This window comes from Lipophrys pholis (genome assembly GCF_963383615.2).
Source record: "Lipophrys pholis genome assembly, chromosome: 3".
Classification (NCBI taxonomy): Eukaryota; Metazoa; Chordata; class Actinopteri; order Blenniiformes; family Blenniidae; genus Lipophrys; species Lipophrys pholis.
Genome location: NC_137627.1, coordinates 32,835,178 through 32,860,567, shown reverse-complemented (window position 1 = coordinate 32,860,567; position 25,390 = coordinate 32,835,178). Strand labels below are relative to the sequence as shown.

At 40.6% G+C, this 25,390-nt stretch overlaps 1 protein-coding gene across 1 annotated transcript in view; it reads right to left on the bottom strand.

Annotated features, from left to right (window-relative positions):
• Positions 1-25,390, bottom strand: part of igsf9ba (immunoglobulin superfamily, member 9Ba) — a gene marked incomplete at both ends in the record, with an annotated part of 85,185 nt that overhangs the window by 34,029 nt on the left and 25,766 nt on the right. The window contains 2 exons of the mRNA XM_080460076.1: positions 9,195-9,346; positions 18,290-18,436. Of these exons, the coding sequence (XP_080316202.1) occupies positions 9,195-9,346; positions 18,290-18,436 (299 nt within the window). The remainder of the gene's footprint in view (positions 1-9,194; positions 9,347-18,289; positions 18,437-25,390) is intronic.

Here is a 25,390-nt window from a genome sequence, read left to right as displayed (position 1 = left end):
ATTTCAGGCCTTATCATGTTGTCAGTGTTCTGGTTTTTGTTTCATTGTTTATACGAAATGTTTTACATTATCTTTACACAAGACAACATCTCCACGTAAACAGGGGAAAATGGAGCTTTTCTAAAATGCAGAGTACTGCACATAACAACAATAACACTGGCAGAGTCCAGCACTTTCCAAAATGATGTACATTTACAAAACCATGGTCTGGTTCAGAGGAGACTATTTCTCACCTGCATTAGATGCCGAGTGACCATGTAAAGTGTGACAAAGGACAGCTAAGACAAGGCAAGGCAAGGCAAGGCAAATTTATTTATAGAGCACCATTCGAACACTGGGAAATAAGAAATAAAAGAAATGAAGGAAATACAGAAAAAGCTTTAGAAAGACATAAGAAATATATTAATAAAAGAAATACATCGTAAAAGTTTTAAAAACAGCACAAAAAGTTGAATAAATAAGGTAAGAGATTTATTAAGATAAATTAAATAAAGTAAGTAAAATCTATTGTTTATTTGAAAGCCTGTGCAAATAAGATTGTTTTAACTCCTGATTTAAAAGAAGTGAGTGTGTCAGCTAATAGTAGCTGGAATGTTTACGTCATGGTGTGTGCACACGCTCGTATGATTGCATTGGAAAAAAAAACACACAGCATCAACGCCTCTGCATGAAGTCAGCTGTACCTGATTGTCTCCTCACACCCTTTGTGTATTGTGCTAGCTTGCTTCTTTTCTATGTCTGCTTAATTTTAGTGTTGGCTATGACGCTTGATGGGTCTTGATTCCCTGAGTGTTTGCCTCTCCTGAACTTTCCCCAGCTTATGGACTAATAATTAAATAAAACATGTCTGTCCCCTGCCTCTTGTTTGGGTCAATATAATCGCAAGGTTGAGAGGTCGATCCCCGTTCTAGCACCTTCCATGGTCGGTGTCGTCATTGTTGTATGAGTGTGTTAACAAATATAACCAATCATCAGAAACCTATGAAAACTCAGTTAAATGCCATCTACATATATTATTATTATTATTATTATTATTATTATTATTATTATTATTATTATTATTATTGTTGTTGTTGTTGTTATTATTATTATTATTATTATTATTATTATTATTATTATTAATAATAATAATAATAATAATAATAATAATAATAATAATAATAATAATAATAATAATAATGTCAAAAGGAAAATTTCAAACTGCATTGTTGAACTGTCAGCCAGTGGAGTTCATCTTATATGTTGGAGGAAACTCTGGAAAAACCTTTAAGTAAACTTTAGGCTCTGCAACATTCTGAGACACCCTGAGGACAAAACACCAGGACACATCCAGAGCAGTGTAGTGCATACAATTAGGAGTGCTGCACAGATCACACTGGGAAAATCAAACAACTTGGACACAACCCGCAGCACAGCATAGAGGGGATAACTCCTCAGGACAGGATTCAACCTTGTACCTCCATCTCAGCTCAGGAGAGAGTCTGGAGAGAGCAACGCTCACATCTTAGCGAGAGCATTGAAGGAAACTATCCACTTCAAACTGGAACAACCATGTTTGAATGGAAGAGACACTCTTGGTCCACTACTTACACTGCTCCCACCTGATCAGAGTTCTCACATATAAATACAAGCTATAACAAAGCACTGAGGTTTCAGAACACAAGAAGCCTTTTGGACAGAAGCTGACAGTTTCTTCAAAAGTACAAGCAAGCCCAGCTGCCTTCATGATGTGAATTAAAAAGAGTCCGTCTTGCATCATCGGTGAAAACTTTATTTCCCAACTTGAGCAGTGAAGATTCACCCAGTGGGGTGCAAAGTGGCATTAACATCTCATTGCAAGTCACTTTCTGAGCTGTGCCAGGAACCCAATAACTTTCACCTGTCTGATCAAAACATGCCTGCTGCTTCTCTGCCTGCGACTGGATTTACCTGATATTAAACCTGACCCAACCCCTCAGATTACTTTTTTTTAGTCGGAAGTGGAGAAAGAACAAAATGTTTCTGAAAGTTTGAGCAGCAAGAACTTGAGCGCATTAATGGGCACTGTGGGATCTCAGGTGATGGTGCACTGCATAGATATGTGGAGAGAAAAAAAGGTGGGATCCAAAGTTGAACTGTGATGCAAATGAATGAAATCAGCTTTTGGTGTGTGAACATCTAACAAGTCGATCAAAATGTAACATGGAGTATAAGTCTCTGTTTTAAAGTTTCATCATAAGAAGACAAAAGAGAGGAAATGAGAGAGTGAGGTGTGGGGAAACACTCGTCAGACTTGGTCGGATTAAAACGAAGCTTTGTAGAAATTGGTCCATTTATGCTTCAAAAGCAAACTTGTTCACACCAAATAAATTGACCGAGTCCATTTGGAAAGCATATCTCAGTACTCTCAAAATACAAAACAGGTGTTTTAGCTCCTGCATACATTTGGTATAATCAATGATATCTTAATAAAATCCCTCAGCAACAACCCAACCTGCCTTTTACACACAGTATTATGTTGAGCAGATGTGATCTTCAGTGTGTCTTTAGATCTGTGTGACCATGTGTGTGAGCACAATATTGGAACCTGTTTTATAAAATATTGAGCAATGAACATGGCCTTGGCGTAAACCGGCTCTAAAATGTGGCTTCTATAATGGTTAAAAGAGAACTGAAATACAAGTCGGAACAACCCTGAGGTTCAGTCAAAAAAGTATAAACATACTTTATCGCACAAAATAGGGTTTTATTTTCATGCCACTATGTCATTACTGGCTCGCCAGAACAAGGCAAGCGTGTTTTCAAATTCCAGGATTTTATATTGCACCAAATCTGAAAAAGTCAAAAGACTAAAATCTCAGTTGGATGAAACCGTTGCTCTCCTGCACACAGCAAAAGTAGCGGTGACGGACTTCCAGGACCTTAACAGGATGTGATGCCGCGCAATGGTCATCGTTCTGTTCCAATACTCTCCGTGCCACAGCTGAACTCCGTCCAAGAAGAGGGAGGAGAGGACTGAATACAAGCAGGAGGAGGATGTCTGCGGTGGATAAGGTGAAGCGTGAGATGAAGGCAGAATCTCTCTTTCTGTCACAGTACACTTCACTCATACATCCAAACGCAGTCCTCAAACGAGCGAGACGTCACTGTTGTTCTGCTTTTGTTGCATGTGATTTTTGAAAAGTCCCCTATAATCCCAGCTTGGTTTCCATCTTCTAACGTCTCTCGGGTTTGTTTCTGTTTTTTTATTCAGTGGCTTTGGCTTTTATTTTCTGTGGGTATGAAAAAAAAGTAATGAAGAAAAGCAAAGAGAGGAGGAGGATTCCTGTTTCTCACTAACCCCGTCTGTCACATTCCTCCCTGTCTCCATGACGTCTCCATGGATCTGAGTATGTGAGTGAGCAAACATACCCTCATGCCTGCTCTGTCTCTCTTTCATGCATGCACTCTACGTCTTTATGGTGCTTTTTCCTCTGGTGTCATACATCTCATGGCCCCATAACCCAACCAGAAACTTCTCAACCTTCAAAAGGTTTGTGCAAAAATGATATGGTGTGAGAAAGCTGATTCATTGATGGGACGCATAGATGACTGCGTTTTTGACAGATGATAATGTAGCACTGTAGATTTAGCATGTTTGCCTTCGTGAAAATGGAATATTGGGTGTGTCTACTAGATCATGCAATATACTAGGAGGAGATTTTACGAATAGATTATTATATGACGCCGACTTACAACATCTGAAAAACTTTCTTTTCTTGTTTGTGTTTGCGTCTGTTTGGAATGTTTTTGAAAATTAGGTACAAATCAGCTCAGACTTCAGCAAGAATGCTGATGTTAACGTGGTAAGGCACACCGCTACTTGTGTTCACAGACTTTATATTAAGATGTGTTTTGTGTTGTAATTCCAAATAATATTTTCCATCTATTTCACACAGCTTTAACTTTCTGACAGAAACCTTTGATCATTTTCTCCACCAATACAGAAAACAGAGAAGGAAAGTGCAATCTATGTGAGCATTCAATTTATGCATTTTATGTATACAATTTATATCTAAGGCACCATTTTCAAGTGAAAATGGAAAACTTTTTTGGGGTGTCCATTTACACGACAACGGTCCTCGTAGTCACTGAAAACACAACTTTTTGAAAATGGCTCAGAACATGGAGCTTTTTGAAAACTGATATTTTTATGAAAGGCTGCTGCTGTTCATGCACACCCTGGTCCTAGTAAATAGTTCTTCTGCACATGCTCAGTAGATTGACAATAACAACTGTGATTCCTCCAGAGTGTCGTGACTTCCAGTCCATATTCTCCTGGGACTTAGTAGTTTTAAAGTTGACAGCCAACTCTCTCCTTACGAATGTCTGTATACTCTCATTGTTTATAGCGTATTTTTCTCTGTGTGAAAGTGTGTGTGGTTTCAATACTAAAATGTCAATGTGTGGCCTGGCATGTGACATAACGACATAGTTTTCAGTGTTTCTGCCATTTCAGTGTAAACGCAAAACTTTTCAGAAACAAACAGGCAAAAGTGATGTGTTTGAACTTGATATGTCACGTAAATGGGCCTAACTCTCATCATAATCCTACCCAATTGTAACTTTAGCTGTAAAACCACATTCTCACCCTTGAAACTCAAACACACCCAAACTTGGAGTGTTATTCTTGTGAGGCCTTATGTTCAACGTAACCTAACCTTCACAAGTGTCTCACCCTCCTTCTAACACTGAAACCATCACAGAATTGTTGCCGTTGCCATAAAACCAGATCTACACAAGTGTTCTGTGCTCACACTTTTAGGGAAATAACAGTTGAAAGGACGAGGAGCGCTGCCAAATGCAAAGTGAGCCTAGAGAAATATGGCCTCTGGCTCTGACCAGGAATTATCATTCTGAATGTATCATTACTGTATGAACCAACTGAATACTGATGTAGAAAAACAGTTTGCAATGCATCGGAGTTATCTAATCACTTACTGGGAGAATTGTGTTAAAAAGTAGGGGGCTGTGGAGGGATAGACAAACAAAGGCCAAAAATGAGAGAGAAAGCTGCTGTCACTTCCTCCACAGTTTATCACAGGGGAGGTAACGACTGTATCAGAGACATGCAGGACTGTGAATGTATAGAAAAAAATTTATTTTTGCTTCCTAAAACATTACAAGAAAAAGTCTGAAGAATCAGTTGTCATCATCGAATTGTACTTTGTGTGCTGGTACACTACAGTAACATTTACATATCGATACTGGTTCTGTAAGGAAGTGAAGCAGTGTTGAGGTGAAATCACAGGCTCCCTTTTGATGCTACTTTTAAATTATACCTCAATGAAACGCTTAACACTAATATGTTGTTGAAAGGTTTTATATACTTTATGACTTCAAAGTTATTATAAAGATAAACATTTTGATACATTTTATACAGAGACATTGCTAAAAGTGGTGATATATTATAATATTGTCATATTTTAGTATTCCCCTTAAAGATTGGTTATACTTTATGGAGTAATACAATTCTATTTACTCCAAAAATACTAGATATTTTGGTGTTACAAAGTAAATACTGTTCTGTGTACAATTCATATCATTTCACAGTAATTCACAATGTTTCATGTTATTCCGGTAAGTAACTGAAAATAGGAAAGGCTGTGTTGATAGAAATGAGTCACATTGCTGTAAGAAATAAATAAAATGAATACTAAATAAAAACAAGAAATGAAACCAAACTGTGCAGGAGAGGAAAGAAGTCCATTAAATTAGATGAACTCAATAAATAATGAAAATTAAAAAAAAGAGGCAGAGAAAACTAACAACAGGTAACAAAAACAGTCACCTAAACCACAGAACATGTCAACTCACAATGACCTTGATACTATTTGGACAGGAGATATAAAGGATTTAGCCTTGAAGACGGTCAAAGAAAAAAGCAATTTAAATGGTTTGTGCATAGAGTTCTAGAGTTGGGGGCCAGATAATGGAACGTGCTTCCCTTACAGGAAGCAGGTTCTGAGGCCTCTGGTGTGTCCTCGTCCACTTCCCTGGTGGAGGTCCCCAGTGTCGTAATAAAACTTCTTGGTGGCAAGGCCTCAGCAGTGGACGAGATATTGTGGGGCTGTCCTGGTTGACATGCCTCTACAGCATCGCATGGACCTCGGGTACAGTATCACCAGACCAGGGTGGTCAGAAAGAGGGACTAGACTGTGTGTGCCAATTATGGGGACATCACACTTCTCCGCCTCCCTGGGAAAGTCTATGCGGGGGTTCTGGAAAGGAGACTCCGACCGAGAGTCAAACCTCAGATCCAGGAGGAACAATGCGGATTCCGTCCTGGAACAACAGACCAGCTCTTCACCCTCTCACAGATTATTGAGGGGGTATGAGAGTTAGCCAATCCAGTCTACATGTGTTTTGTGGACCTGGAGAAGACCTATGACCGTGTCCCCCGAGATGTCTTGTGGGAGGTGCTAAGGGAGTACGGAGCACCGGGTGCTAGAGATTCAGTCTTTGCGACCCCACTAGGGGATAGTTGATCAAAGAAAAGAATAACTCAAACTGCATCTTCAAAATGACCTGATCATATTTTGAAAGGTATTTTGTATTGGCTGGTAATCAAACCAGGGCCTCCAGCGTGACGGGTGACAATACTACCGCTGAACCATAGGCAGCATATAAGGGATTTTTAGAAAATCTTTGTTAAAAACTCAGATGTTAAGAAGCAGTGATCAACATTATATCATCAGAATTATATGATTTTCATTTTCATGGTGGACTATTCATATTACCTGGGAACCCATGGACAAAAATATGAATTGGCGCCTATGTAATTGGTACAGTCACTGTTTTGTCTTTAAAGTCCTAATACTGATAACTACGCTGTGCTACTGAATAATGTTACTCGAGCCGATTCTGCAGTAAAGTTTCACCAGTACATCAAACTAGAATTAGTCACATGCCCTGGCTGTAGTAATCTGAAAAGGTCGATTTTATTCTCGATTTTCTATTTTGACTTACTTCTCTCCTGTCACTTTTCTTTACTCATGAGTGGACCAAATACTCTTCTGTACAACCTTGTGTACAGGTAATAAAACCTTTAAAGCTCTGATACATCACGCCCAATACCCGACGCTTTGACATCAACTTCTCAGCAGAGCAGCTAATCTGCTAGCGCCCCCTGCAGAGGAGGAACTATGTCAACTGTGTGGAGATATTTATATAAGGTCTACAACAGAACACTTCAGGTGACGTGAAGTGTGGAAGCTGCACAGGGCTTGTGCTGAATAATCCAACTGTACATGCGAAGTGGCACATTTCCCATAAATCAAACCATAATTTACACTGCGTAGTCGCACCTCGTCACCAAGACTGCATCGTGATCTACAAGTACAGAATCATCATGTTTGGCTCTTTGGACAAAACATAACACGTCAATTTCAACCGAAGTCAAAGAAGAAGTACCGACATAAAATGCAAAGTGAATCCGGTCATTTTTACACGGATCGCATTTCCATTTATTCTTTAAGGACCTGATGGGAAACGTCAGAGGAAAAATGCAATGAATGTTCAAGTTTCATATAAATGTTATAGAAATATCACATTATATAGTCATTCTCAGTCATAATTCCATTATTAGGTATTGATTTCGATGTGTTTTTGTACATCGTAGTTTAGTTTTAGTTTTTAAGAGTTTTGTTGTCCTTCATATTATGTCACATACACAATTTGCTATATTTCAAAGCATCTCCAGCACTTTGCAACAAGAAATGAAAACTCCAGAATTTATTCTTTTGTTCAGATTAACCTGTAATTCCAACTTTGGCGTGACGGACTCGTGACGTGAAGTTGCTGCAGTGAGACGTGTAGGAGGAAGGAGAGCATGTTTAATAGTGGGAGCAGGAGATCATCCACTCGTGACAAAGTGACATTTCCACCTCTTAGTGAAGATGCGACCTCCCGCGGCGTCAGCATGGCGTCGCATCGTGAAGGTTTTCGCCTTCCCTGAGTCATCTGAGACTCGGCTGCACGTCTTCGATGCCGTGCAGCCTGAAGTTGATGTTTATTGTTGTTGCTTTTTGCAGCGGAGACGTTCTGCTGATATCAAACCGCGCCGAGGCCGGGCCAGAAATATCTCGTCATGACATCAGCCTGTCTACATTTGGGAGTCTATTCACGGGGATAAATACAAAACGAGGCATCACCCAACAACAAAGACGACTGAAGAATGTGAGGCATGCTGCCACTGGCTGTTCCTCGTATTGTGTAAAGACAGACAACAGTCGGCTTGTTTCCAATCAGGGAGCCAATTTACTCAAATCTTTTAGTTGGTTTCCCAGCTGATGGGAGGAGGAAGGTCATTTTAACCACATTTCAACCAGACATCACTTGTATTTAATTACTGTTCTAAAGCAAAAATCTAAAATTATAAAGGGCACTACTGCCTGGACTGTGTTGACAATTGTATTTATTTCCATTCATCACAAAAGCACCATAATTAAGGACAATTCCCCCTGAAACGGGTCTTCGGCTAAAATTGAACCAATGTGGTGCAGCTCTCGTATGCAGGTGGATTTAGTCATCTCAAATTTCGGACATACATGTTCTCATTACTGCCACAACACTCAAATATCCTTATGGACAAAGTGCTCGATCTCTATCTGAAAATGTGGTTTCTTCTGTTTTTCTGTCCTTCAGAGTAATGAGAGTTTCCTGGTTAAAGTGATTCATAGTATGTTTTCCATTTTCAAAAAAAAACCAGCAGGAGCAGGACATAATAAGTTACTTCAGATTAATCACAAATGTATCACTTAATTAACCAAAAAGCTCCAGTTTTTAACTACTTCATCACAGGAGATGAGCATTATTACTAAATCCTCACATAACATGCTGCTGATACTTTTATTGTTTAGGGAATCTAAATGTACTGAACTGCGTTGGAGCTGCTGCTCAGTCGGTAAACTCCATGAGTAAAGACCCTGAACTCTGTGTTTCTTCCCATGTTGTGCCAGTACCGTGAATGGGAGAGGCCAATATTGGAGAATTTAAATGCTGATGCAGGCATGAGCTGGATTTTTATTTTCTAAAATCACGTCCCAAAACATTCTTCCAGTGCAGATGGACTCAGTGAATGACGCCATCTGTGCATAAGCCCGGCTTCTATTTCTACACGCAGCCGTGCTGCAGGAGAGAAATCGTCACATTGATCGCGTCGACGGCGTTCTCACCGAGTATTTAGTGTTGGTTGCGAGTTCCTCCCCCTCCCTCAGCCAGCTGATCATTGGTTTGGGGTTTCCCTGGGCAGAGCAGCTGAGCAGGGTGCTTCCTCCTTCTTTGGCCTCCACATATTGAGGCGGTGTTGCTGTAAATGAAGGCGGGGCTGTTGAGAGACAGAGGACAACTTTGTTAAAATGACAGCAACACTTTGAATGTCTCAGCCGTTTGTGAGGCGACGCTGTAAACTTGTCTTGAGTCCTGTAAAGAGACGTTATTGTGACCAACTCCAGCATCACTTCTGAAAAATCTTCATTATTTAGAAATAACTTCCATCCACCAGGTTAATTATAGCTATTTGATTATTCCATGTTTTTCTGAGGGTTGCATGTATTACTTGAGCGAACTTGACATTTGCTTTGATAAGCAAAATATAATATATATAAAAAAAAAAAAAAAAAATTCATCATCTTCCGCTACACTTTGTTTGATTTTACCTGTTTCTAAATATACTGCAACATATTGAATGTAAAGGTAATTTTTAGCACTTAAGTTGAATTGGAAACTAAATTCAACTTAATTTAGTGTCAGTTTTTGCTAAATGTGGCTCATAAGGTTGCTGAATTTTATTCAACATGTGGCTGAACTAAGCGCTCAATGATGTTTTTGATTCAAAAATGAAACTGATGAAATAAAATTTATTTTAACAATGTTTTTTACATCAGTGTTAGATATGCTAGTGCCACAAAATGCTTTTGTAATATCATAATATGAATATTTTCATTCACGTATTGTTGGTGAATATCCGTCAAGCTGATCCAGTGAACAATATGCATAAACGTGATAGTGAAGTTACAACTAATTATAGGATAATAGTGGTAATATGTAATAGAAGCTGAATTAATGAGGCGTCCGACGTTTCTTTCTCAAACACTTTTGAGAAAGAAAGTCTCAACTTTCTTCACTTCTGTGACTTTTAAAGTCAGTAAAATGTTGCTTTGCTGAAATATATGATTCAAAAAATAAAAGTCAAATGTAAAGTGTGAAACTTATCGAAATCCTACTTATTCAGAATTCACAGCTCAACGATAAAAGAAAAACTGAAAACTAGTACTGGAGTCCAATAATCTATTGGGACACACACAGAAAAAAACAATATTATTAGATCGTTTACATTTTTTAGCAATTATCATTTTCTAATCTTCATTGTTTTCTGTAAATAAATTGAAACAATATGCATGACCCTGGTCAAAACACCTGTTGTATTGATAACTTATTTACTTGGTGATCGTTAGAAACCTGCTCTTGTTAGTTTAGAAGAGATGACACAGGTGGGACGACGTTGTGGAGTTTGACGCTACATGCAGGATATTTTGGGGGGTTTTGGGGATTGGGGTGGTATCTACTGTACGTACAACTTAATTACCTTTGCCAACAAAAGTTGGGGCAAAGGTTATGTTTTTGTATATGTGTATTCGTTTATTCATTGAATATCTATGTTTTTCATTTATTTATTTATTTATTGTTTTGTCTGTATGTATTTAACCAACTTTTTGCAAAAACTATTAACCCGTTAGCCAACTGCTAGCACAATGCTAACTCCGCTACCCGCCCCCCTTCTCCACTCTCAGCCAATCACATGCCAACTCACTCTGACGGTGCTTTCAAGTAACACAAAAGAATGGGAACCAACAGAACGTTATCATTTAATCTTAACGTTGTAACAACATGATGAAAGGAGTGGTGTGGTGGATCAAATAATCTTGTAATCCATTGGTTTCCATGGTGACGACTTTAGCGTTAATTAAGGTATGCGCTCTACCGAGTGCTTTTTCTAGTGACCGGTGTTACTTGCCACAGTTTTGTGCACCAGCAGAAGAGGTTGTGTGCACCAGGGCTGATCCCGCCGCAAACTCTGCCTCTTTCTTTGTCCTAAGTCCTTAGAAACCGCTTTGCCCCACCGCCTGAAGTTCCCGAACTTCCTCCAAATGGCCTCGCGGGAGCTGTTGAAGGCCACTAAACTGCAGCTCCTGCCGCCAGCTGCTTCCAGAGCTCCAGTGTAATATTTTGATTATAAATAGTGGCACTGTGTTTAGTTAAATAGAAACAACAACAAAAAGGCGCTGGCGTACAAGTGGGTCACTGCTTGCCGCTGGGAGTGCGGCCACGCTTCAGACTGCACACAGGCACCTGGCATGGAGTAAACAAAATCGGCCAATTAGCACATTTAGACATCTGCCCGTCTCCGCTACCCTCTCGCTCCCAACACCCATTACGTTATATGATACGGCGGATTAATGGAGTTCCTAATAAAACGCACGGCTGATTCGTGCATCCCCCGCTTGTGCAGCTGATGGGTCAACCGACACATCAAACCAATCACGAGGCCTCGTTTCGGTTATTAGGAGACAATCTTGCTCGGCGATGTGATTGTGTTTTTGATTTAAGACGAAGTGATTCTCACAAGTCAATCAGAAATATTTCATTTTCTCCTGCTCAATACTTTTTATAGTAAAATACTCTCATTACATGTTTTAGGTCATCATTCTTTTTTCTTCTATATTTGACTTGTTTTTACTCCTGAGTCATGTTTATGCTTTTAGGCCCCGATATTTGCAAAACATGAGTCACAACACATCGTTTTTACGTTTTCATTTCAGAAATGACTGGCCAATACGAATATTATTACCTCAAATAAAATACATATAAGCAGTCAACTTGCTGTAGCTTGTTTCATCTTGCAGTACAAGTTATCGCCACAAGATGGTGTATTGAGCCACTCAAACAAAAAGCAGAAGAAACAGTTTATCTAAATATTTTGGCAACTATACTGGTGGAAAGTATGTGATAAGCAGGTATCGGCATTTACTGATGCAAAACTTGACCCACTAACCCCCCCCCCAAAAAAAATATCATAGCTGCAGAACTCTAAAAGCCAAAATAAGGAAAAACTGGTGCTAAAGTCACTCAATGCCACCACATAATGTACAACATAGAAATGTACATGACTATAATTTTACATAGTGCCTCTTTAAATTCCCTCCAACAGAATCCACACGGGAAAAAGGAAATATTGAGGAGCCAGTTTTAGTTGTTGTACATCGATAATATGTTGTCAATACTTTTTTGTTGGAGATTCATTACATTACATTCGTTACACTCAGACAAACACGTATTTCCAGCATTTATATTTTTCAAAAGATACCTGTGTTTGTTGACATTTTAGTCTCACGAATACGACCCAAAATTCCCGAAGCATGATCTCGTTTGTACACTCGATCTGATGAGATCTCGATTTGTACTGGAAAAACGATTACCGATCAGTTTCACAACATTTCAGATATTCTCGTGGCTTGAAGACTCTTTCTTTGAGAAAGTCTGGCTTATTTTCTGGGCTAAATCGGTCAAATGTTGACATTCTCAATGGAGCTGCCGTGACGCCATCTTTGATATCCCAGAAACCCTTGCGGCAGGTTTCCCAAGATGACGTCAGCGAAACAAAAACACAGTTTGATGGCTACAAATTCTGGCTTATTTGGAAACATATGGACTTTGGTATGATGGATTTGGGGAACTGCAGGTTGGAAACTTGTGGAAATGAGTGCTGATGGTTGTTTTGTTTTATTCTCTGTGCAGAAGTGATATCTTTTATGGGAAGTATATTTTAAAGTTTTCTTATAAAGAGGAGATACATTTTACCCAGAATAGGATCTATGTAGCGGGGCGACATCCCTCTCACCCACCCCAGCATCCATTACATACTCCTGCTTGGTGTGACATCATTGACCCACTAAAATATAACTACAGTTGCTCTTAATTTGAATCCAGATTCAGATGATTTCTCCGGAGGGAGCAAACATCAACTGACGGGTACTCGGGTCGACTGGGGATTTGTTTCAGGCCGTCAGGTACAGCTCGCTTGTCACATAGTTAGCGTTGCCGTGCTCTGGAAACCGGGAGTCGCTCCACAAAAAACAAAAAAAAAACTCTTGTCCTACTTACGGCTTCTCGTCATCAATTATATACCTTAAAAGACTGCTGAAGACGCCACAGTCCTGCTGCTCTTGTGTGCTGATCACACATCAGCAGATGGCCTCAGAGCTGCGGCGGCTGCTCCTGCCTGCTCCCTCCTGCTCCCGCCTGCTCCCTCCTGCTTTCTCCTGCTCCCTCCTGCTCCCTCCTGCTCCCTCCTGCTCCCGCCTGCCCCCTCCTGCTCCCGCCTGCTCCCTCCTGCTCCCGCCTGCCCCCTCCTGCTCCCGCCTGCTCCCTCCTGCTTTCTCCTGCTCCCTCCTGCTCCCGCCTGTTTCCTCCTGCTTTCTCCTGCTCCCTCCTGCTCCTGCCTGTTTCCTCCTGCTTTCTCCTGCTCCCTCCTGCTCCCGCCTGTTTCCTCCTGCTCCCGCCTGCGCCTGCTCCCGCTTCCTCCTGCTCCCGCCTGCGCCTGCTCCCGCTTCCTCCTGCTCCCGCCTGCTCCCGCCTGCTCCCGCCTGCTCCCGCCTGCTCCCGCCTGCTCCCGCCTGCTCCCGCCTGCTCCTGCCTGCTCCCTCCTGCACCCGCCTGCTTCCTTGAAGCCTCACGCACTCCTGCTATTTGTTCGCTAACTCAACAGCGTGTTTGCATCTTTTTTTTTTTTCCGCCTGGTTTTTCTTTTCTTATCTCTGCCCCTGAGAGAGTACGGCTAGACAAGAGTACACAGTTTGTCATTGATTTCACATCATAAAACGTTTTGGAGCAATCTCTTACTGGGAGATGAGCGAGGCTCTCCTCTCTCCTCCGGTCCTCCACAGAACGCCATCTTTAAATGAATTAAACACTCAGATCACTGGAGATGAGTTCTGGATGTTTTATTATTTTCATCTTTCATCATATTATGTTGACCAGTGACAAAGAGAAGGAGAACATACTGTAGAAAGAGGAAGTTTCGTGAAGACCTTGATGATTTGTTGCCATTGACAGACGGTGAATAAACAAACCATTCAGCTATTTATTAAAATTTACTGACAATATTATGTCCTATAGATAATTAGATCATCGAAGTCTAAATAATTTTACTTTCAGGAACATATTTCAGAAACTGTTCCACATTTTGCATTTTTTCACTAAATAGAGTGAAAACCATTTACATATAATTAAAACTCAAAGCTGTGCTGCTTTATTAAAAGTTATATACATAGTGAGTTAAAATCACCTGTTGCTTTCCAATATTATGCAAAACTATATCTGTTATTATGAATGTCAATTCAATACTGATGTGTGACAGTAACAAAGTGAGTTAAAGTCATTTTATTTAGAATTAAAGATATGGATTGAACTTGATTTTGTCAAGCGGCACTAATCTGAATAGTTCTGCCAACAAGAAATTAATAAATAGAGATGTTACTTCTAATTTGATTGAGAGAAAAACTTGCATTTCTCTGTATATAATAGCGATCATGTAAATATTGATATTTTGTCAGATGTAGTATAGGAAGAATCAATATTGTGATATGTGATGTTTTAATGCAGACAAAATTAAACACAACAAATTAACTGTAAAGCAGCTGAACAACAGCTTTTACCTTTTACTTGGGTTTCAATACTTTTATACATTTTGTGATGGTTAAAATAACTCAGCATAAGTAGGGACATATAATCAAACCATACATGCATGATTACAGCTTAGTCATGCGCAATCATGAGCTGACTCATGACCTGAGAAGTGGGGTAGCGTACATACAAAAAGGCATTACCAAGTCCTGTTGATCTGACTTAGTTGCTTTGAGATGCCTGGATAAGTTAAGATATTATAAACTGTGAAGCCCCACTGATTCTGCTTCTTACAAGTAATTATAGGTCGTCAAATACAATCAGAGTACAGTTTAATATCCTGTGAGAAAAGAATGTTTAAACACTGGTGCGGATAATAAATGTTCACGTTGACTTAACTACGCCGGCTGACAGAGACGGATGGAGGGAAAACATGGAGCTGATGGATAAACGAGCTGGCATTTGGGCCCCAGTGGGGTCAAGCAAAGCGGGGCCTAAATGCCAGGCCATCACTAACCCAGTGACACCGTGACGAGGTCTAATCTTTCACGGGCGAGTTTGTCTGGCCGACTTCAAGTCAGGTGTACAAGACGATGCGACGGCACATTTCTGTTTGATCTGTTGAAAGCTTGCTGATGCTGGGGAAGAAGAGAAGAGAGAGAGAGAGAGAGAGAGAGAGAGAGAGAGAGAGAGAGAGAGAGAGAGAGAGAGAGAGAGAGAGAGAGGTCGCAGTGTCTTTTTCGGGCACAAGGCCTTGCCATCTGACACCTGCCACTGAGTGGGCATGAATTCCCTGTCCACTTGGCAGGAAGTGGAGGCCAGCACACAGGAACTCAAAAGGAGGAGTGTATGCAAATACCAACGGCCAAAAGGAAATGAGTGTCCTTAGTGTCTCTGCGGAGGCCAGAGGAATATGGCACCTGCTTCCCACACAGACTCTCATTTATACGGCGGACAGTAGCAGAAAGTCTTGGTGGAAGAGCTCCCCTAGTTAGACGTCTAGACACACAAGCAGCTTTTTGATATTTCCACGAGATGTCTGTCCATTATTTACATAACCGCCAAAGCTAAATATTTGCGGCAGCTAAACGCTTCCACCTGCTCGCCTGCGCGTGTCTGACGGGCAACGGCAGCATCGCCACAAATCACACGCGAACGCGAGGTCGCGTGAAATGCGTGATTTTGAGAAAATGCCAAATATATGTGGCATTCAGAGATATTATTAGTTGCTGCAGTCTGAGTTGCTGAGTTTCTCGGGGGGGGGGCATTGATGAGCCAGCTACAGAGATGCAGTATGCCTACAAAACAAGACATTCATACACACACACACACACACACACACACACACACACACACACACACACACACACACACACACACGGACGTTTGCAGACTCCAAACACCATGAGAGTGTGCAGGTGAGGCTCAGTGGAGGAGCGTGACTCGCTCACCCCGTTCAGACTCTTAACCAATAGTGTGTGAATGTGTGTGTGAATGAGTGAATGTGATGAACCATGTAAAGCGCTTTGGGGCAGCTGTCAGTGAAAAGGTGCTATATAAGTGAGTCCATTTACCGTTTACCATTTAACCTGCTCATTGAGCTGCATGTAATGATGCGCTCTCACGTAACGAGAAAAAACCCAAGTAAATTACAGAACGTGAACATACATCGATACACAAAAGAACACATTATGCTCTGCGTTGATAATAGTCACATATATAGCTCAGCAGTTTATTTTTCTTTAATTCTTCAGTGATTATGCAGTGCGATAGGCTTCAGAAATGGTTCTTTACAGGATATTTTGCATGCAGCGAATTGCAGTCATTATTCAAAAGGGAGAATTGCAGCCATTGTAAAACATATGCAGGATCGAATCGAATATGTATGAGTTTCACACAGCCCTCATAAGTTCACAGACCAAAAATATACATGTGAACGAGCTTGACAGTAAAGTCTTCTCTCTACCAACACAGAGGATTAGTTCAGAACCACAAGCAAGTAAATCAGCACTTTTAGCCTGGATAATTCCTTGAAAGCCTTTTTTAGAAAATACGCCACTCCCCACACTAACCAGTGACAAAAACAGCATTAACGTGATAAAATAGATGTACTGCATGAATGTGCTTGCAGCTGTGTCGTGCATCTGGGGGCTTAAAGAGCTGCGATATCTTCCCAAGCGGCGGCATTCCTCGCATGGAAACGGATATGGGGGCTTGAAGTCACAGAACACAAAGGCACCACTGTCAGCGGCGCTCTGCAACAATGTGAAGACACACGCTTCACACAGGGCCGGCCGAGCCACTGGGGCATTCCTGGGAAATGCAAAGGTGCAGATTTCTTTTCCGCCCGGTCATCAGTTTGATCGCTCGCAGACCATCGCCAACGATCACTGCCGGAAACGCCTCAAACTCGCCATAATCAATCCTCCTCTAAGCAGCCTCTCGCACCACTCCATCGTTTGAAGAGGAGAAATGTGGGAAGTGGCGTCTTCTTCAAACTGAAGCGACGATGAGCAAGGATACAACTCATGAGGAGTTATTGTATTGATTATCCTGGATGTTGTTTTATCAGTTAATTATTGTATGAATAAAATGTCGAGCAAAGAAACAGAAGAAGAAAAGATTGTAGTCAACCAGAAAAAGTAGCTGCGCAAATGTTTAGACTATGTTTAATATAAGAATGAAGATGAGAAATGCACAAAGTAGCTTTTTATTGAGCATGTTCGCGAACTTTCACATTTGATCTTCTGACTTTATTACAATATGTTGATTGGGAAAGTACCATACATTGACAATTATGAGAATAAAAGAGAAGTCTCTTTTATTCTCATAATTGTCAATCTTCACATTTCACAGCATAATGTTGTTGTTTTTTGCCCCATTGGCATCAGACTCACACTAGTTGCAATGTGTCCATTTTCAAACATTTTCCCATGTGTGACCATAGAAGTCATAATTAGAAAGATTTTAGCATTCTGTTGTCACCCGCCAGCACTTAGCAAGATTTCAAATATGGAAAAAGGAATGTATCCCCAGTCAAAGAATATTGTTTTCCATTTTGAGACATTTTTTTTAGAATATAATACGTGAAATATGTTTAATATTATTCATTCCTGACTTTAAAAAGCCACTAAAAGAGTATATGATATATCCTACTCTCTCAAGGTAAAATCTGTCTTTAAATATTATAGAAAAGAGTCAACCAGAAATCGATTTTCTTTTCAAGCATGTTCTTGATTCTCCTGACAATGTTTCTGCTGAGGGAACAAGCTTCCAACAAACAGGTTTCCCTAAAGCAGAATAAAATGTGATTGTGAGAATCAACATTATCAATATTGTGTATCAGGAATGAGTATTAAAGAGGCAAAAAATCATTTTTCAACTTAAAAAAAAATACTTCTCTGAAAAGTGACTTATATGTAGTTTTCCTATCACATGTTTGACTGTGTTCGTGAATCCGTTGATAGATTCAAGGCTTTGAGAAGTGATTCATGTGGCGCCGACGTGTGTGACGCAGGTTCACTGATTCATTCACACCCACGCGCTCACGTTTCGCCCGGTCAGGCTGTTCTTCCAGATGACTCACCGTTGACTGTGAGGTGCACCCAGCTGCCGTTGTGGAAGGTGTCGTACTGTTGCTCCAGCATCAGGACCTTGCACTCGTACCAGCCCTGGTCCTCGGAGCGCACCGGGTCAATCTGCAGGGAGGCCTTCCCGTGCAGAGAGGCTCTACCTGCAGGCACAACACCAGCGTTAACCACTTCGCCACTGTAAATGTATGTTTAAAGACACCCTGGTGCTCATTTATAGCACAATAACACACACATACACGTATAACACACACCCAGGAGCTTTGCTGGGCTCCACAATGATCCATCACTGCAGTCGGGGGTTAAGTGCTTCATTTGAGAGCAGCAGCTCAGTGTGGGTGTGGGTTATCTCTTTGCATTGCCTTGCAGGTCACAATGGTGTGAGTGTGGCTTAGCTTAGGTGTTCAAAACAATACAAGTATAAGTTCAATCGCCGCTTCTGCACTCATTTTTCTTTTTTCTCTGCAAGAGCTGCAGGAACTCCAACTGTGGACCTCCAGACACTAAAAGAAGCTCAGACCTGTTTTGATGCACCAGGTCTGCAATGGCTGTGACAAACAATTCTTCTATTTATTTATTTTATTTCCACTGCCTATTGCTGTTCGGGCAGTGCAGCAGCAGCAGCCTGGAGTCTTTCCAAGCACTGGATGGAAGGTAAGAAAACACCCGGGACTGACTGCCAGTCTCTCGCAGAGCTAACAGTGACAGACAACCTCTAACAGGTACTGTACATTCATACCTACAGGCAATTTAGAGCCTTCAGTCCCGCTGGCTTTCAAGTGTTTGGACTGTTGGAGAAACACACACAAATAAACTGTGCAGATACCACACAAACTTAAAGGATCTACAGAATGATAACTCACTTTGTTGAATGTGAGATTTTTAAGTCAAATCTGCATATTTGCTTGTACGTCAAAGTTTAAGAGCCCACTTACAGGAGAACATGTCAAGTAACAAGGCATCGTTTTTGCATTTTCATTTCAGAAAGATTTTTGCATTTACATTGCAATAACCTGCAACCTTCCGATTGGGAGACGACCACTCTGCCAACCAAGCGATGCCGCCTCATGTGTAGCAGTGTTTCCCCCATTTACACAGTTTTCCAACAGTTGCATTTTCAGTGGCTTCCACCAACGTTGTTGTGTAAAGGGGACCTATATTCTAACTACTGACACCCAAAAATATTGGGTGTTTTAGGGGGCAATTCCAAGCATCAGCAAAAATATCAGATTTTAAATGCTGTTAATCTGGAGATTAGCATTATGAAGGCTCAACATGTTCCAATAACCTCATGAAGTTTTTACCTTCACCTAAGTTGAGCGGAAGCAGATCTTGTACGGTTATTGACATGGTGAGCTGTGTTACCTTTCAAGTTGGGATCAAAGTGTCTCTGTGTCTTAATGTTCAGTCAGCCTGGCTAGCCAGCACCGCTAGCAGCAGCAGCAGCCATCAATTCATATAGGTTGATATATAAATACCTAAGTTTGGGTTATTCGTTAGGACATTATTAATAATAAAGATCCCATCAACTCACTACACCTTGTAAATGAATAAACCAATAACTGCCTACTGTTCTCAGTTCTGAGTGTTTAATCATTTAACCTACCACTCATTGAGTTGAATTACTCAAAGAAGTAGCACGAGGAAAATTGAACACAATAAAATCTGAAAGTCAGAGGTAAAGTCAAGCCCCGGAGCCTAAAATGGACCACTGTGACTAGATAGAAAAAGAGCTAAAACACTTCTACAAAATGTACAAAATATGTTTGACATGAATTTCACATAGCGCCTCTATAAAAAAATATCCTTCATCTGTCATTCGCCAAACCTGTTAAAGGAATCCATCAACTATCCGAAGCAAAACTACAGAAGTACTAAGTGAAATCTGAGTTTTAGCGGTGTCCTGGTGGAGAAGACAAATAAAAATGTCCTCCAAAAAGTTTTAACTATTCCTTTAACTGATAAAGCGTCCCAATATTTAACCATAAACCAACACCTGTCAAGCTTGAAGTATTGGGATTAACGCCTGGCGCTGCCTGGGAGCCACACCTTTCAGATAAAATAAAACCCAAGTCCCTGGTGCGGTGCTACCTCGAAGAAATCCCACTTCTTATAAAAACTTTTCCTTCCCCACCTCGTATTTCACTTCAAGGCTGCAGATAAATTGGAATTCTAAAAGGAGGAAATCACGGGGGGGGATGAGAGACGTTGTGGAAACCGGGCACGGTGAAATCTTCAGCTGCTAAGCTGTCTGTCTTCCAGCCTGCAGCCCCGCTGCTCACATGGCTGCTTCTGACAGCCCGACAGACTCAAGCGCTTGCTGCTGCTCTGTCTGACGACTGCTCAAGAGACGGAGCATTTTTCCCAAGCTTTGATGTGTCGATGTACTGTAAGTGCTGCTTCCTGTTCCTTTCAGACTGAGTGATGCTGAGGGCGGCTTGATTTTGCGCGATACAGAGACGTCCAGCCCCGGGACTGCTGCCGTAGTTTGGATGGAAAACGGACTTTTTTTCTTTCTTTTTTGCGAGCAGGAAATCAATAAAGCGAAGAGGGAAGCGAGAGGAGCGAGGACTGCAGCCTTACAGTTAAAAAAAAAAAAAAAAAAAGTAGCCTGTCTTCAAAAAGTCAGGTCTATTTTTGCCCGGGCATTGAAGTGCTGAGCGGTGAAAGGTGGTGGCGTGAAGGGTAGGGATCAAGCAGCGCTCCCATTTGTCAGTCAGTGAGAGGGTGCTGCTGTAAACAGTTAACAGCACTGTATCCACGTCAGGACAGGCCCCCGGGGCACAGACCACTTACACGGCACAGGCTTCTGTCTACGCAGAAAACACCTTGTTCAGACTTCATGGCAGCTCTGTCAGACGGGGAGCGAATGCCGAAGATCCGAAGTGACAATGTTGGCAAAAAAAAAAAAAAAAGCCTGCTTTTAAACTCAATGGACTTCAATGAGTGGGGGAAATGTTGTGAGTTTTACTGGAAACAGCATAGTTTCTAATCTAGCGTGAGCTCAGTGATAGAGCCAATTGGCAGACTAAATAAAAAGGCTTCGCAATCTCAGTCTATTCAAACGTTTTTTCAATCATTTTCTTCAACAAATGTTCTTCAAAATCAGGATTTCATACATGGATTGACACCGCAAAGCAAATTAGTTAAATTCTTTCTCTAATTTATTTTCTTTCTTTCTTGGAAAAACACAAAATAAACTATTAATATCCAAATACGGCTGCTGGTACATTAAAGTAACACAATACTTCACATTTTAAGTTTTGTAGTTGTACATTTATGAATATTTAATTTGGCTCTTTTTTTTGTTTTTAATAGAATTGAATTATTTGAATTTTGTTTATTTATTTTGAATATAAAACATCAATAAAAACAATGGACAAAAAAAGGACATACTTATTAATCCCTACCCACTTCTTTATATGTACAATATAAATGTGCACTTTTTTTTAGCAAAATCCTAATTCACAACAGAGTACACCCACAATTCGAATTGAACCTTTTGAAGCCAATAATTGTAAAACTTTTCTGCTACTTTTTATATTTATAGTTGATTACTAAAGTGTAATTTGTGTGCTTCAAATGAATATTTCATGTCACATGTCTGCTAGTGACGATACAATTAAATAGTCTGAAGATAATAGCAATTTCTTAAAATAGTGTACTTTTTAACATCATACTTTGACTTCAAATTGTTACAAAATACAATGTAGCAATGTAAAAGTATTGGTACTGACATATACATTTTGAATACTTTGGTCATCCTTTCAGCTCGCCGGAAAATACAATTTAAAAACGATGCACATTATACTGCAAGTTAAAGTTACTGAACACAGAATGAAAAAAAACATTTGTTATTTCTGGCAGCCAACATTGAACAACAGTGTTTCAATATCCTTCTAAGAGTGTAAAGATAAACTAATAATTAAATGCAAATAAAGGCCTAAATGTCAGTTTTGTGATATGGTTTGTAATTACCCAAATTATCTTATTCAGATCTTATGTCAGTTTATATACATATTGTTTAACAATTATTTAAACCGAATAGCCAAAAGATATCACTCCGTATTCAATATTGGATTACACCTGCAAAAGCTGATTCCAGTGTACTGACCTTTATTTCCTCTATGACGTGTAAAAATGCCTGATTTTTGAATTTTTAAATAATCCAAAGCTACCCACTCACTCAGTGCATAAATGAATACATGAGTCACTGATCCAGGTTTAAAGACTTGTGGTGTCATCACAGAAGCTTAAATTGGAATAAGAACGAGGTAGAAAATTGCATATAAGCAAAACAAAATAACCAAATATGAGCAGAAACACAAAGTGGTCTATGAAATAAACATCATTTGGCATGGAACAATGGAAATGATCAACACATACATTCACACAATATACCATCATGTACACATGATCAACTTTAGACAGAATAATGACAAGGATGCAAAACAACTGCAAGATGGAGACACAAACCAGAAATTAATCAGTGTGGGGGTCCAGTCCTCTGTAAGGACAAGTGGGAGCCTTTAATGTGTCTGTGACCAGCGGACGGATGTCTCTTAATCCGCGTCTGCATGCTAAAAGGCTGCTTTAGGAGCAACGCCACAAAGAGCAAAGTAAGATCATTATTAATTATGTCTTCATTGTAAAAGCGGGGGGGGGGGGGGGGGGGGGGGATAACACTTTACATCAAGTCTGGCTCTAATAACATTACACACATATTCATAATGTCAATGTGCACACTGGAGCTAAATCTGGAGGCAAAAAAGATGTGATTTAGGTTTGGTTTTTTTTCCCTTTTCCAGCAGCTTGTCCCATAGCGGGAGGATCTGATACTAAAATTTCACAAGCTGCACGTCTGAATTATTGATTGCGTCTTTGCCAGAGTGGGCACAGAAATAGATGTTTTTAAATGTTATAATTTCCATATCGCCTCGGGCAAACAGGCAAAACGATCCCAGATAGCAGGATAGCATTTCGCAGTGAATTAGACAAGGAAAACACACACACACACACACACACACACACACACACACACACACACACGCACGCACGCACGCACGCACGCACGCACGCACGCACGCACGCACGCACGCACTCACGCACACACACACACACACACACACACACACACACACACACACACACACACACACACACACACACACACACACACTCAAGAACATGTCTTTCCTACGATTTGGATTGCATATTAAAAATGAAGATCCACTCGGCCTCTCAACGAGAGAGAACAGCAATAATGTTCCAGAGACTGGGGCAGCTTTTGGATGAAGAATGTGATCTGCATTGGGTTTGCGGATACTGTAAAGTACAGTAGTCGCTGATAATCACCTCCATTTTTGCGGCAGCTGTGAAATGGAATAATTGCACACTTACTCTATTCATCAACTTTATTCACACTGTGTGATAACAATTCATGGAAATAGTCTAAATGAGCTCCGAGATCACATGGAGCCATTAAAGCGCCCAAACGAGCGTCTCATAAACCACAGTCCAGTGTCATTATCACGCTGTCACAGAGCACACGCAATCCCCAGAATACACTTTAATCTATGTAATGAGACTGGCCATATTCATGTTGCATCTGTTCCCCGGTAATTCCTCAACTGTGGACTTGACGCCACATGGCAGCAGCCCACTGCTCCGGTCCAAGCGAGGACACTGGAGTGTTGAAAAGTGCTTTTGGTTCAGACCCAGCTGTTAGTTTGGAGGTTAAAGTAAACAATGAGACGCTTCAGCAGCTCAGACATCCGCCGCAGACGCCACAGAATTAAAAAAAAAGAAAAGCACAGCTCCTCAGACAGTCAGTCACCCCTATTACTGGTTATTTCAGGAATTCAATACCGTTCACATGATAAGGAAAAACACCCACATTAAAAAAAAAAAAAATCTGTCAACATCTGCATTAGGACAATCAGTGAATCCTGCAGCCTTTTCAACTTTGCCTTTATTTCACAGCTTATTACCAGGTCAGATTGGGGGTTTTGTACTCATAAGGAGGTGGGAACAGGAAGGGATAATTCTGACCTCATTCTGACAACTCAGCTATCTTGTCACAGACACCGAAGCAACATCAGAGGAACCAATTTCCTGCTGTAAGGAATCAGAGCGCGAGCAGGCACTGACGTCTAATCCAGGAGAGGGAGGTCTTAAAATTGTGCTGCAATGACTGTGAAGGAAGACGTGCGCGTTCGCGTGCGCGCGTTGGCTTCTAAATTCAATTTCAAAGCATTTGTAACCGTACGGGTAAATACACAAATGTGACATGTATTTTTTTGACTCTTTGGAACTAAATGGCACATTTCAACACTTCAAACGGCCTTAATGTGTTTTACACGATGTATCATACAAATGTTGACATGCAACGTTCTCACACACCAACAGGAGCAACTTGGGGTTCGGATGTACATACGTGGCTCTGAGGCATAAAAATGTTAATGTGTTTATTAGGTATTGTATGGACTATATGGCTATTGTTGTTTACATTTTAAACATTTTAATCATTTTTCTTATTGTCTGAACCTTTTAAGAGGAAGGACTCCATGTTAAAAGTCCAAGCACAAAACTTGAAACGGTCAAAAATATAAAAAATAAAAAAAAAAAAATGGATTTTTGAGAAAATAAAAAGAATTATTTTATAGAGCGCTCGATTTCTGATGTTTTGCGTGCATCTTTACTGTTTCGACCCTGTAAGTCAGCCGAGGTGAAAAGGTCTGGTGTGTGTGAATGTGAGTGTGTGTGTTTGTGTATTTCTCTGTACTGACCTGTGACTCACTGGCATCCTGCATCCTGGGTGTAGCTAAAGTTAAGTTAGATGAATTGGTATCGAAGATGGATGAAAGGATCTTAGGTTACCAGTGTGCGAATTTCAAAGCGGCATCTCTGTAGTTTCTTCTCCGGAGTGTTTGTAAAACTGCATCTTTTTTCCCCTTTTTCTGTCTGATCTGCTGAGCAGAACTGTTGCTCCCATTTTCTTATTTGCATTTTGCCTTAAACATTATGTTGCCATGGCAACCACTGTGACCCACATTTGTGGTCATGTGACAACAATTTGTGAATGGTTCGCTTGTGGG